A 15326-nucleotide genomic window follows, 5' to 3' on the forward strand; every position below is an offset into this window, starting at 1 on the left:
TGGAAAATGTGGGTTTACAAAGATATGTTTATTTTAGTTACTAATTTAAGCAACAGTAAATCTCAGATCAGAGAGTAGGGCCTAGAAAATTCTGCTATCACTCAAAAAAATCCTTCAGTAAATTACCTGGAATTATAGTTCACATAAAGAGCAGCTACACCTCAAGCTTTAGAAAAATGAGTGGAACAATATGAAGTTCTGCTCTACTGCTACCAGTTGGACGTTCAGATGTTTTAATGCATTTATAATGCATAACCAATGCTTTGGTTCTTCTAATAATGTGTATTTTAAACTGTACTCTAAGTCCGACCTTCATTGCCCAATGTTCCAGCACAGAAGAGGCTCATCTGTCTCTAAACTGTGCTCCATGTGCCCATTACTTTAAGTTGCAATTGTTTTTAACTCTTCAACTACTGCTCTGCTGGGGGGATTCTTCTGCTCAGGTGACTTTTGCTTGGTATTGTGCAGAGTCTTGAATTTATTCTTGACATGTCCAAGGCAATGCTTTTACAAGTTCCCTCCTTTTCTAAAGAACTTTGGATTACGGTGTTGCTGAATTCTGCCAAGTGCCATCTTGGTGGTTTGTTTGTTTTTTGTTTTGTTTAAAAATTCATTCCATATAACGCTCATTAGTTTCTTGAGGTATTTGATGTCTTGAAGCTCAGACCAGCTGCTACTGAGAAGTCCATGGCTTTTTAAAGAATTTTTTTCTTCCAGCAATGAATAGTGCACTTGTCCTTTATTTATAAAGGGAGCAGAGGAAAGGTGATAGTGAGTGAGTGGAGTTTCACAGAGCTGCACTTCTCCTTCAGTAACTTCAAATTCTGCAAAGAGCTGCCTCTGCACCGTTTATTTATGTTGGACCCAAAACTGATAGAAACATGAATTCATGTAAAAATATAAGACTTTGCACATAACGGTAGCTTGGTTAATGGGGTATGCGACTTCAGAGAGATCTGGCTTCTATCTTCATTTTGCAAATGTATGTTTAGTTTGGTCTCTTTGGAACACTATCAAAGCTTTGGAGAGAGTTTGCACAGCGCTGGTCATGTGCTTTGGTTGGTATAAATTAAGTTCCCATTTCGGAATGCTCTAATCCTGATGCGCTGAATGATAGCCACAACTGTTCAGCGCTTGCTGCTTGGAGCGGGCGCAGGAAATTGGCACCAGGAGGAAGCTACTTGCCTTCAGTATGTGAAATGTGTTTGCCACTTAGCTGAAAATGCTGACTTTGTTGCCTTCAGTTACATTTATTTTGCATGTCAAATAACTGTCCTCTCCTCCTTCACAAATTTTAGAGGCAACTGTAAAATGCTGACTGAATGGGCTGTGTACATATGGCATCTGAGAGGGTTTTTATTAGCTTAAACTAGCCCATGTGTTTTCCTGTGAGGAGTATTAAGTGCCTGGACTGCAGGTTTAATGTGTGACTGTTTTTGCAGCTGTGTGGAAGAGCATGATGTGTATTCCCTGGAGCAGGCCTGGGAGAGAGCTCAAGTATGTTGAGGCAAAAGCAGGTTGTGTTTATGAGAATGTCAAACAGAAATATGGCACTTGAACCCTTATCAGTGCTGAGCCTGATACTGGTAACTGAGTGACTGTCATCCAGATGTGTGAAAGGATTTTGTTTCAGAACTTGATGTCTTTATACTGGAACTTTGTCCTGCCAGACCAGACAAAAATAATTTTATTTTCTGCTTTTTTTTTTTTAATCTGGAGGAAGTTGAAACCAATGTTAGTCACTTAAAATTTATTTCTTTTTAAACTCTTATTGAGAACTTGTTCATTGCTCAGGCCCGAAATCCTAGTTTTGGAGGATGAATTTTGAAAACAATGCTTCTTCTAGAAGAAGAGGATGTCATGAGTAAATATAGAATTAATGTCCTGCTTTTGGTGACATCTCACTCTTCTTACTTGTGGAAATTACATCACATCCCAGAAAGAAAAACCAAGAACTACATAGAGGAGAACAGCAAGGCCAGAGCTGAGAATCCTGAAGCAAGGCTAGCACACAGGACCATTCCATAACTTACTTCTTGGAGGGAGGACTGGGCCTTGGGGAGATGTTTTGCCTGCACAAGAGAGTTAGAACTTTGTCAGGAAGAACTCCTTTTCTGCATACTCTGTTATCTGCTTTTGCAGGAGCAAGTTGTTGAAATAGGCCATAAATAATTAGCTCATGGGATCTAGATGTGAGGGCCCCATGATGTCTCTGTGCATATCCAGCTGTACTTCCATCCACAGTGTTTCTTGTCTTGAAGCATTTCTGTGGGTGGTGAGTAGTGGGTTTTCAAAACCACTGGAATAAAAATATTATTTTTATCAATGTGCCTTCAAATTTCTGTTTGAAAATGTGTTGATGCTTCCTGGATGCTATTACAATATGGCCTCAAACAACAAAAAAAGTACATTATGTCTGAAACCACTGGATTTCAAGTGTTGCTTGTGTTCAAGTGTTATCAAATTTTATAGCACGTGACTAGAACTTGACCATTACGTCTTAAAAATGCCATCTACCCTTATATTCCCTTTTAGCTGTACAAGGTGGAGCTACTGCAAGTTAAGCTAGGCAGATCATGGCCAAGTTCTTCCTTTTGTTTGACTCTGCTTACAGATAAGAGATGCTTCAAAATATTTATTTTCTCTTAGAATGGAATAGTGTTGTAAAGTGATAGTCTAAAGGTATAAAGGAAATATGCTTTGCTGGGAGTCACAGTGGCTTTTATTGCCCTGTACTTTGTAGCTGGAAAACAACAGGCATACAGTCTCTTCCTGAGGTCCCTCAATAAGTTCCATGTTAGCTGTGGAGCAAAGGCAAGACTTATGAGCTGCTTGGTGTAGGGCATGGTGGGTATGAAGTAGCTTTTTAAAAAAAGGAGTGAGAAAGGTTGTTTAATAAAAAAGCATGCAACAAGATACATGACAGGATGAAAATGCTCAGATCAAGGAAAGTAGCCACTGTGTAAATAGTGTTATGACAGTTCTCTGTAACACAGAAACATAGACTTGCTTGGCTTACACTGATTTTTTTAAAATACTCTAGCAGTTCCTTCTACTCCTATTAGCATATTGTATGTACTAATGAATGGGTTTGCATATTTGTGAACTGTGTTCATGTGTTGTTCATCTGAAGTGTAGGTGAATAGTTCCTTTGAATTCAGTAAGATATAAAATTAAGCATATGTTGCACTGGGTAGAAGCCAGAGCATTTTTCACTTTGAAAGAGAAGGTCCTGAATAAATTCCTGCTAGAGACTTTTATGAAGCCCTGAATAAGAGGTTCATGAAATAAACAGAAAGGAATCAGGATTTTTAATATTTTTGTATCAGGGTTAGCATGTTGACACTTTTTCTCTCTTGCCAAATACTTTGGATTTGAAGTCTACTCCTAGAGCATACTTTGTGATGGGGGAGAGCTCCACATTAAAATGAGTTCTGTAAAATAAATGTGCAAGCCCAGCTTAATTCACGTCTGCAAATTCCTGGTGGATATCATCAGCAACCATGTTCAAAAGCTAAAGACAACTGCATTATGAAGAGACTTGTGCAGGGGTGACAGTGTGGAAAGTTGTTGTAAGTGCTCTGAGACCATTTTCACATGCAAAGTTACACCACTGACATCTGAGGCCTTTTGGGGTTGGTGAAAAAATTCCAACTGCCAGCATTTGGGCTTGGCTGAAACCTCTAGTGAGAAGAGAGCGAAGGAAATCAGCAAAAGGCTTTTTAAATACACCTAAAGGAGTTAGGTGCCTGACTCCTGTTGAAATTCAATAGGGTTTAGTTGCTTGGAGCCTTTGGAAAAATTTCAACCCAAAATTGCAGGCCTGAAGTATTCTTTAATGGTCCCTGTGCTATTGTTCTGTGCTCTCAGCACCAATTAAGGGAAAATAAAAAAGCTTCATCACAATCAACTGTTCTAGCTCTGTCTCCTTGTAAGCATCCCTTTTCTTCAGAACATGAACACTAATGGAAACATTATTTCATCTTAATTCAAAACATTAATAAGAGAGCTTTAATGATGTCCAGTAACTTGGGATTAATTATGGGCCTCCGAAGGTGGAAATCTAATTCTGATATCTTTTTTTTTTTTTTGGTTTTCTGTAGCCTGTTTAATCATTTGGTGCCCAATTTGCTAGGTAAATAATTTCAGCAAATGAAACCAGTCTTTTGAAAGAAAGGAACAACCAAGTGTGTTGGCTTTAAACATTTTTTTAAAAACTTAGCATTATTTGTTTTCCTCTGAAAAGATGTAATTTAAAAGCTCTTTGGAAGTAGGGGGGGAAAAAATCTCCAGTCCTAAATAGCATTTTTGAGACTTGCTGTTGCTCAGTAAGTGTTTATATATATGGGAAACCATTTGTCTTTCTATTTTTGATCTTTGTACTTCGTCAAGTTGGGATTTTTACTTTATTGAGTCTTTGTGTGCTTGCCTAGGCCATCTGATTTTGCTGTTCTGTGTATCTTAGAAAGCACAGTATAGATTTCAGGAAAAATCCTGCCTTTCCCAATGGAACAAAGAGGGGCCTCTCTATACAAAGCGGGTGAGATTAGAAGAAACAGTTGCCTTTGCTGTTGTTAATTTGCATACCCTGCTCGGGCTATACAGAAGTGCTGTCTGGAGCATTTTGCAAGCCCTGATGTGTCAGGTGAACAGCATGCTGAGAAGTGGACTCCAGCTCTCTCGGAATTACCACGCAGGCTGTACCATTTGGGTTTTGTGTGCTGCCCTTCTGTCAGTATATATGCAACCTATTGCCACAAAGAGGATCAGAGGGCTGGAGCACGTCTCCTGTGAAGACAAGCCTGGGAGCTGGGATTGTTCTCTTCTCCAAGCCCGGGGAAGAGAAAACTGTGGGAAGACCTTACAGTACCTTCCAGTACCTAAAGGGGGCTACAAGAAGCCTGGAGAGGACTTTATACAAGAGGATGAGACAAGGGGGAATGGCTTCAAACTGAAAGGTGCAGGTTTAGATCAGATATTAGGAATAAATTCTTTACTGTGGGAGTCATGAGGCACCGGAACAGTTTACCCAGAGAAGTTGTGGATTCCCCATCCCTGGAAGTATTCAAGGCCAGGTTGTATGGGGCTTTGAGCAAACTGGTCTAGTGGAAAGTTCCCTGCCCATGGCAGGGGGGCTGGAGCTAGGTGATCTTTAAGGTTCATTCCAACTCAAATTTTCTAAGAGTCTCTGATTGCTCTATATGACAGATATGCTCCTGCTTTTTTTTTTTTTTTTTTTTTTTTTTTTTGAGCTTTGAGGAGTAGAGAGGTGCTGTATCCCTGCTTGTAAAGATGTTTAGCCTGTTTGTTGTCCAATCCAGCTACACAGCCCTTGACTGATGGCAAGTGTCCCATTTGTCACTTTACCTCAGCAGATCTATTGTCCCCTCTCTTGGCTCCTTCAAAGACCTGTTTGTCATGACTTCTGAAAAAAGTCAGAACTTCTGAAAATTTCAGAAAACTTCTTGTGGCAGTGTCCTTGCTCTGCTATTGCTGCCTGAGACTATGAGGAGGTTCCACCTCACTTCTCTGTAGCAGCAATATTCCATTGCCTTGGCTAAAAAATAGGTTTCAGTGCAAGTAGTGCCACAGGAATCTTACAGCTGAAGTAATGGTTGTTGGCATGCAATCCCTACATAAGCTACATGAAGGATTATTTCATGGTTTAATGAAATCTGTGGGAACTTTATCAAACTTGAAGCCAGATTTGATAGAATTGTGGAAATAATGTGATTTATTTCTCCTATGAGGGTAATTTAATAGAGCTTGTGATATGGCAGACATGGGTAAAAATTGTATTCCCAGTGAAATGTTGAGATGGGAGGAAATGCTTCAGTACAAGAAATGTGTACTTATGAGTCTTAAAGCTGTCCCTCTCACCAGTGCCTCTTGTCTTCCTGTGCCTGTCATCGCTCCTTCCTCTTAGGGCAGACACCTCCATGGTAGATGCAATAAGCTGTATGTAGCCTTCAGTTTTGGGTATTCCATAGCCAGTCAGAATAACATAATTGGTTTGCTTTGCCTCCTTCCTCCTAGAATATGTGTTTTACCTCTCTTACATTTATGGAGTGCATTGAAAAAGTCTAGAGTCCAAGTAAAGACAATTTTGTTTGTAATAGATTTCAGATGACCTTATCTAGCCCTTCCACATCAAATGGTTGCCTGAATGTCTGTGGTGCTCCATGACCAGTTATGTTTTTGAGGTCTACAGGCAGAGCTTCAGGTAATATATTCTCCGTACAGATGCATTCTTAGCCTCCAGAGACAATTTCTGTTGTTGTGGTGTCATGATCCATTTTTTGTCTTTTTTTTTGGTGTTCCCCATCCCAAGTTATTAATCTAATAGCTTAAAAACATCTCTTTCAGTTAAGTTTTAGGGCCCTGTCCTAAAACTCTCTTTTGGAGTTGCTACTATACTTTATTTCACAATGGTGGTATTGGATGTCTCTCATCAGAGGACTGTAGCTTTCAGTACAGTGGGAATCAAGAAGTAAGGGAAGGGCTTTTCAAGATGCATTTGTTAGCAAAATACCCTGGGAACTCTGGAGGTATGGACTGTACTAGCAGATAGCGTGGGTATATTTGTCAGGCAACTGTTTTTATTGATCCTGCCTAAGTTCTTTCGTTGGATGGTGAGAGCTGTACTGTAAGTAGATGACTAAGTTATGCTGTATTTTACTTGGCTGTGCTGGGATTATGTGGCTGAGAAGACATGAATGTGGCACAAGGCATACCTGGGCTGAACAGGAAGGATGGCAGAAGTGAGGATACCATGTAGAATTCAGTAATTAAAGGAAAATGAGTATTTTCTCTAAAGCAAGACAGCCCCTGTATGCCCATAGTGTGAATGTACATGACTGTCACATCTTAGAGGGCTCGTTATACCATGTAAGTTTTTAATCTCAGTGTTGTATTTGTTTTCACCCTGTAGAAAGGAGATTGCTATTGAGTTACATTGGGTTGTATGAGTCCTTGCACAGTGTAGTACTTGTGTGTGTAATTTTAGCCAAGAAAACTCCTTGACTGAGCTTTAATTCCCATGCTCACTTGTGTTTTTCAGGTAGTTATTTTCTTCTAGTGCATGTAAATTTCATGTTAAGCTGGTAATCAGAAAAATACTGGGAATATTTTAGTAGCTTAGGAGAACATAACTAATGTACTTTTTTTTTTTTTTTTTTTTTTTTTTTTTTTTTTTTTTTTAATTGTCTACAAGTTTCTGGCCACTAATATAAGAGCTCACAGACAGAAATTCATCAGCCTTCCCCACCCCCAGGAGACTACTTATTAGATTTATGCAACACAAGATATTAAAAACACTTTTGTCTGTCACAGAGCCACGGGCAGGGGAGGGGGAATTTGCCAGTTGCTAATGGATACCTGGCGTTTTTGTGTATGACCATGAAGAACAGCTTGTGCACTTTCACCCCCGATGTTCCCTGAATAACTTGGGTCTCATTTAGGTCAATAAGCCTTTATCAAAACGTCAGGAGTGAAAAATGTGTCTTGGTGTAAGCCGACTGGTCGTTCCCTCCAGTCAGCGGAGTCTATAGGACAATCAATGTTCTCTAAGCTTGTCTGCATGTCACGCAAAGAGCTGGGTGACAGTAACCATTGAGTGCGTGTCTGTCGCATTGTCTTTGGGACAGCCCCCATTTGCATACTTGCCGGTGTGCCTGTTAGCCAATGAACCATGGAGGGCTTTAGGAAACCTACGCGCACAGCTCCCATGCAAATTTCCTGCGTGGGGAACGCTCGCTCCTTTAAAACATAATCCAGGCTTTCTCTTCCCACCTTCCTCCTGTAACACTGAAACTGTGATCCTGACGGGGCCACGGCGCCTGGTCATGGCGCTGTTTCTGGTTCCATTGTGCTAAAACGTTAACTTTTTCTCTGGGTTATTTTTGCTTACCAAAGTAACTTTTTTTCTTTTAGTAATTGCTTTTGGGGATATCTGAACGGTATTATCTGTGCTATCATGCGTGTTGTGAAGCCGTATATCCCTTCCTCTGATGAGCTATTTTGAATGAAGGGCAGTTTTTGCTTCCTGTGTGGTTGGAATTGCCTTTTGTAAAGGGAATTTCCTCCATGGTAGTGCTGAAGGGAAATGTACTAGTCCTCTGCATAAAGAAGAGCAATTGGATATTAGGGTTTATTGACCTGGTCTGTGAAAGGAATATAGTCACCTCTATTCCTTTCTCTGATCAGAGAAGATTTCCTCTGGTGCTTTAATTTCTGTGACAAATCCATAGGACCTCATGTCAAGCAGAGCTATAATTTTCCCATTCAGTTTTGGTTCATAAGTGACGTTAGACTGGACAAAGGGAGAGTTTCATTGAGTTTGAAGCTTGTCATAAGACACAGGCTTTCCTTAAAGCATCTGGTGCAGCTGCTGTTTCTTTCAAATTATGATGTTCATTATGTCTTTAACTTACAAGAAAATATTTAACAATAGTTCAATTTTAAAGTAAAAAGAAAGGTGGAGGGTTCTGGTGGATCCTTTCAGAAGGAAAGAAGTTTCATTCAGAAGGAAGCTCCAGACGAGATTCTTGGCTGGATTGAAGGGTTTGTTTATTACAAATAATGCTCTTGATAGTTTTATTATATCTTTAAAATATCTCTTGAGTACCAGTGAGTATAAACAATTGTGATAGTTGTTCTACTGCATCTGACATCTTGCATAGGTTATGAGACATCAAAATTAAGGGAAAGAGCCCTGGTTCATGTTTTACCAGCTTGGGTAGAAATGTCACAAAGTTGAATTTCAACACTTTCTTGCCCTGAGATGAACAAATTTTTTATGCCATCAAGATGTTTTAGAGCCACAAAAATATTGTAGCAAAGTCAACTGATGCCTAACCCTTTCCCCATTGTTTTTACTGTATACAGCCATGTTATTTTGCTCAGTATTCAGGGCAATGTCCCATGCATTTTTGAAGGTGATAATGACTCCCATTCATCTTGACTAAACTAGGGCTGTGTCCTGGCTATTTCAATCAATTAAGAAAATAATCATAGGTATCATCTTGAGTCCCATTTGCCAATTTGTTATGCAAAACAGCAGTGAACCCTGCAGACATGTGAGAAGGCTGGATAGAGTGTTCAACAGCATGTCGTGTTCTCTAAAGTTGCTCTTTATGTGAAATCACACTCTGAAATAAAGAGCTCATTCTCTTAATCTGCTCTTAATCTACTAACCTGTGTAACTGTGATGTTTTGAGACTGGTTTCTCAGCTGTGCTCTTACTTTATGCCATGTGTTATGTGTTTTCAATGACAAGCCACTCTTACCATTTCAATAAGTAGATTTTGTTGTTGGCTCTGATGGAGAATGTGGCCATTTATTAATTGAATTGGCCAATGAGGAAGGTTTGCAGCTCCCTGATACTCAAAGAAACTATGCTGGGTATGCCATGCTTATCTAGTCTGTGGAAAGCCCAAGGTTTATCTGCACATTGATGATGTTCCAAATAGGACCTAACTGTACCTCTGTCCAATCAGCAAGAATATCAGGTGTCTTTGACATGTCTCACCTTGGAGGCATTTCCAAAGTCATACCTTAGTATAGGTGAGTAGTTTATAAGTAGCTTGGTACCAGTAGTGCTGCAGGACTAGATCTCTCTTTCTGCTGAAGTCCCTAAATGCTGACAAGAGGATGGGAAAGGTGTGTTAGAGAGCTCACTTTGTCTTCAGTGTACTTGGAGACTGACATATTGGTGATGGATACTAGAAACCTTTGTTCAATCCATGTGAGCTTAAAGGAAGACTGAAAAAGTATAAATAAGTGGGAAGTTAAGCTGATCTGGTAGATGAAACTTGAAGAACACCTCTTCTCAAAATGAAATAAACCAGCAAAATGCTCATGTTCTAAATACAGACTCTGCTTGTTTGCTTTGGCTCAGTCAGGAAACCTTTTGTTTGAATTAGATCAAGTGAATTGCACAGAATAGTTTTCAGTTTTAGTACGTGTAGACAAGCCAAACTGCATGTAATCGAAGTATTTCAATTTGCTCCTAATATTTTCTTTCTCTACTCTTACAGGTTTTTCTATTATATTTCAGATCATGTTTGGTATAGTTGATATATTTGTCACCTTCCTAATTTTATGTTTTTTTTATTGCTTTCTAATACATTCTGAAAAGAGATGAAAGACCTATACGGAGTAGAGAATTAACCTAGTTCCGCATGTGTTTCTTTTAGGAAATTGTATTAGTGGTATTCTTTGGAACAGAATATGTGGTTCGGCTATGGTCAGCAGGATGCCGCAGTAAATACGTTGGAATATGGGGAAGGCTTCGTTTTGCTAGGAAGCCTATTTCAATCATTGGTGAGTATGCAAAGCTTGCAAAGTTGATGTAAACAATGAGTAAAACTTGCCCTAAAAGCTCTTAGCAGGCGAATTTCTGCAGCAGTTGAAGCCAAGTTAGAGCAGGAGCTCTTGTCATTAGTGTAAATTTGGATCTGAATTTCCTTTCAGGAACTCATGGAACTGTCATTTGAGAACAAATGTAGCTTGGTTTGTTTTTCCAGAAGAGCAGAGTGTTTTTCAGAAGTGATCTTAAGCTTTGCTAGGAATAAGTCTTGGCCGTAGTCCTGTCTCCTGTGACCTGAGGATCCCAGACACTGTACAAGAGCTACAAATATGTATTTTCAAAGATACTGAACAGCCTTTTTTTCTCCCCTTAGCAGCCATTTGACTAGTTTATTATGAGCTTATTTTGCACTCTAATTGACCTATGTGTTGCATGGTAGAGTGCAATAGATACACTGTAGTTGCTTTGTGTATCAGTTGAGTTAAAACATGGTTTTCAGTGATGCATTTGGAGCTGGACACCTCAATTCCCTTGGGATTCAATTGGCTTCCTAAAATTACTTAAGGGCTCTTGGAAATTACATCCAAATATTCCATATATTTCACTAATCATTGTTTTTTTAGAATGCTTGTCATTCATTTAACAGTTTCACCAAAAGAAACAGAATCCAAAATCAATCTGTATTTTCTTAGCCCGCATTGAAAGAACTGTGTAAAGACCCTTGCCTTATACTTAAGTACTTGAAATATAAATGGACTAAATAAATCAGACATTGGAAGAGGAGTATTGTTATGGAAGAATAGGAATTCTTGTTCTGTGTCATTTTCCACTACTCAGAAACATTATATGTTGTTGAATACAGGACATAGGTTTCCATAAACTATGTACAGTTTTGTCGAATATAAATTACAAAATTTTGTACCTGGGTACTTTTACAATTATAAATTAGCTTGATTTAACTCCTCTGTGCATCCATCCATATATAAATAGCAACTGCATCTCGAGTCTGACTGCAGCTATAAAAAGACTTTGACTGCGTCTTTGCCCTCTGGCCATGATCCATTTCTCTTGAGTGCTACAACACTAAGCATTCTGAAACATCATCCAAATTAATTCAGTTTGGAAAGCAAAATGCAGTTCTGCTTTCCCAGATATAGATCAAGAACTATTTAATTCTCCAAAATACAGAGTTCCTTTCCAAAATTTACTAGGCCTGAGGCACATAGATTTAGGGTACAGTACTGACTGATTTAAGCTAAATTAGACTTATACCCTAATTCCAATTTTCTCTCCTTTTTAGACCTGGACAGATGAAATGATAGCAAGGCAATTTTCTTATATATGAAATAAACCTCAAAATCTCTGTCAATTAAAATCCAATCTAAGAGCAGAACAGAAAATATGAATTGGAGAAGGAGAATAGATGGAAACTGCTGAAATTCCTCCTGGCTTAAAGCTAATAAGGATTCCAGGCTGCTTGACAGTAACTCTTCATTCATCTAGGCTGTGGCCAGCTTGGACCCATCTTGGTACAACCTTTCCATCATATCACATGATGGAATTTTTTTTACATGCCACAAATGAGACAGCTTGATATGTAAAAAATATTAATTAGGAGTGATTGAGTTCAACCTGTTAGAGTTAATATGGTGTTTGATTCTAGTAGTCTTGCAGAAGTATTGCAAGATGCTGCTAATTAATTTTCTTCAATTGACTTTTTTTTTCCAGATTTAATTGTAGTTGTTGCTTCCATGATAGTTCTTTGTGTGGGCTCTAAAGGTCAAGTCTTTGCAACCTCTGCTATCAGGTAATTATATGCAATAAAAAAAAGTAGTGCTATCTGACCAAGGTGGTATTTCTTCTTTTGTTTTAATTTACCTCCTGTTTCAATTATTGCAGGAGAAAATGAGTCACTGCCCAGTTTCATGTAATAGAGCAGATCACTGATCCCATAAAGTGTAGGGGGGATAAAATTTTGTCATGATGCTTTTATGGCTAGTGGGGATAGAGAAGCTCATTCTCCTTCCCCCTTTCCTCAGCTAGGTGGGTTCTACCCAAATCCTGGTTTAGTTTCTTAGCTCAGATTTATAGCAACTCTTTGATGCTTCATATATCTGACATCTTCAAAAGGCCTCTTTATAAAATGTCTGTGATTGTGAATTCCTGATGGACTGAATCCACCTTGTGCTCCGGAAGGTCATGCCACTTGATTTTCTTGGATGAATGGGTGGCAGTGTACTTTGCTATTCCCACTAGCTGCAGCTATGCTTCGGGATTGCAGTGACTCCCATGAAAAGGATATTTTAAATTATTGGACTGTCTGGTTCAAATTGCCTATGAAATTCCTCAAAGATAAGGAAATCAGATCTTCAGTTAGCTGGTTCCGTATTTTGTTTTCCATCCTGGTGAGTATATTGAGTATCAGCTGATGAATGACTTCCAGAGCACTTACAATTTGTGTCCAAAATTCCTGAATCCTTGAGTTATCCTTACTAGCCATGTGTATAAAGGTCAGTTCTTCCCTTGGACAATCTCCCCAGACTGTCTTCATAACAAACAAGAAGAAAGATCGGTGAGTGGGGTGAAAAGACACAGACTACTAAGTCTAACATAAAATACTCTGTGTCTCTTAAAACAGTCCTTTGGAAGCCAGAGTTGCTTTTCCCACCTCTGTTTCTTCTCTTGTGTGTTTGGTCTCTTCATTAATTTGAAAATCGTGTTCCAGGGGCATCCGTTTCCTGCAGATCTTACGGATGCTGCATGTTGACCGTCAGGGCGGTACCTGGAGGCTGCTGGGATCAGTGGTGTTCATACACAGACAGGTAAGTTTGGGCAGTCTGAGGAATGGCACAGCTGATGCCAAAGCTTATATATTCAGAACAGCATGCATTCAGCCCTGCTGCTAGTATCACTTTTATTTAGTGTGGAGGCAGGTAGTCAACAATTTTAACCAAGTGGGGTTGTTCTGCCTTATATTTACTGCCACTTTGGCAAATTTTGATTTGTAGTTGGACTCAACAACAGAAAATGAGACTTCTGAAAACTAGTCCTAATATTTCCTAAAATATGTGTCTAAATTCCAGAGTTGTTTTGAATCTGGCAGTTTTTGAAAAAATTACCCAACTACTTTTTGGTGGCCAGAAGGTTAATGAGTTCTGTGTGATGAGTTTGTTTTGACTCTGTGTTGTCTATGGATCTCAGTGGATTTTTGTTAATTTGCATAGCCAACACTCAGTGTCAATGTTTTTTTGCCCAACATTTTTTAATTGCTGAAATTGCATTTTTCATCTTCAAGTTATCCTTTATAACCCATCAGTATTAGGAAATTTAGGTGTCTCAATGAGATCATAATGCCATTATTTTGATTCTCTTTGCAGGAACTGATAACTACACTCTACATTGGATTTCTGGGCCTGATATTTTCCTCTTATTTTGTGTACCTGGCTGAGAAAGATGCTGTAAATGATTCTGGAGAAACGGAGTTTGGCAGCTATGCAGATGCCCTGTGGTGGGGAGTAGTAAGTATAGCAATTTCACATGTTAACACTGTCCAATGTGGAGTAAAATTCAAGCAAGCATGGAGTAAGAACAGCATTTGGAAACAGCTTCTTACTGCTTCAATACACTTTCTGGTTTTGTAATTCCGTGACACTACAAAATTACTATAGAAAATCAGGTGATATTATGTGTTGTTTACTGTCTTATGTGATCTAAAGTGATCACATTACATAAAAAGAATGTAGAAACACATGTTCTATTTCTTTTTCCTGTCTTTCCTACTGGTGCAGTGATTATTTCTCGCTGCCTTTGTCATGGTAGTGTTCAACTGTCTACGATGCTAAGAGTCTTTCTAACTCAGGGCTAGTTTTCTTGAGAGGGGGCTGGTATTTAGGTTTTCTTTGTCCATCTTTTTGTTTTGGTTGGGTTTTTTCCTTGAAACAGTTATCTGTGTTTTGCAGTTTGTCCGGTGACTGTAATTCCCAGTTTATTCAGAATGGACTAATTCTGGAGCAAGAAGCGTCTAAGATAGATAGGAAATCCAGGCACAGGGCTCTTCTAAGGTGGTTGTATTGCTTTGGGAGCCACTTAGTGTGTTCACACAGTGTTTGCCTGCACTATATTGTAACCATCTTGTTTAGAGATTTCTCAGCTGTTTCTAAGGTGCTGCTACAACTTTGGTGTAGATGTATCTTTAGTTCTGGTAGTGAAGTTCTCCTTCATTGATATTACGAATGACCAGAGACCAGTTGTCTCTTTGTTTATTACATGCACTTACTGGTGTGGCAGCTCTATTCTGGGGTTATATTTTCATAAACATTTTAATTTTGTTGCTTCTGCTGGTAACTATTCCCTCTTTCGTTCTCACATGATATACAAATACTGGGTTGGCTATTTTGTTCTGGGATTTCCCATCTGTAGTTGTTCTCATTTCTGTTTCCTGTTGCAGTTCAAAGAAAGGTACTTTTTGGAAGCTATTTTGCCTTGTCTTTAGCATTCAAGCAATGGCTTTTAAAATCTGCTTTAATTCTATTAGATTAATCAATCAAACTGTCATCAGTAAGTGCTACAGACCTTTAAAATGCATAGACATCACTGATAACATACTTGCACTTTCAAATGTCCCAGTCTTCTAGCACTTTTTCTTTGCGGCTTTAAATCAAAAGGCATTGTTTCTTTTTTTTTTTTTTTTTGGTTAAGAATAATACTAAATAATAAGTCTTCTGCATAGGAGTGATAGGACTAACACCTCCATTTCACTAATAAAATTAATATACCTATTTAAGAATATATATTAAGAAATATTTTTAATAAACCTCTGCATCAGTGTGAGTAAATAGTCTTCTCTTTACAAACTATTGCTTGCTGTTTCAGGAAGGAAAGATCTATTAATGGGCAAATCCACTGCAGGTGCCAAAACGCACATGTAGCCCTTTTTGAATACAACAGGTTTTGTTTCGTTGTATTGTTTTGCTGCTATGATCTGCTGTAGAATTCTTTCTTCTTGCTGTCTGCCATG

The 15326-nt window shown here is 38.8% G+C and overlaps 1 protein-coding gene across 8 annotated transcripts in view; it reads left to right on the forward strand.

Annotated features, from left to right (window-relative positions):
• Positions 1–15326, forward strand: part of KCNQ1 (potassium voltage-gated channel subfamily Q member 1) — a 329508-nt gene that overhangs the window by 68326 nt on the left and 245856 nt on the right. For all 8 annotated transcript variants that reach the window (XM_068193963.1, XM_068193964.1, XM_068193961.1 and 5 more), the window contains exons 3-6: positions 10197–10323; positions 12038–12116; positions 13035–13131; positions 13687–13827. In XM_068193963.1, the coding sequence (XP_068050064.1) occupies positions 10197–10323; positions 12038–12116; positions 13035–13131; positions 13687–13827 (444 nt within the window). The remainder of the gene's footprint in view (positions 1–10196; positions 10324–12037; positions 12117–13034; positions 13132–13686; positions 13828–15326) is intronic.

Source organism: Anomalospiza imberbis, chromosome 6 (genome assembly GCF_031753505.1).
Source record: "Anomalospiza imberbis isolate Cuckoo-Finch-1a 21T00152 chromosome 6, ASM3175350v1, whole genome shotgun sequence".
NCBI lineage: Eukaryota > Metazoa > Chordata > Aves > Passeriformes > Viduidae > Anomalospiza > Anomalospiza imberbis.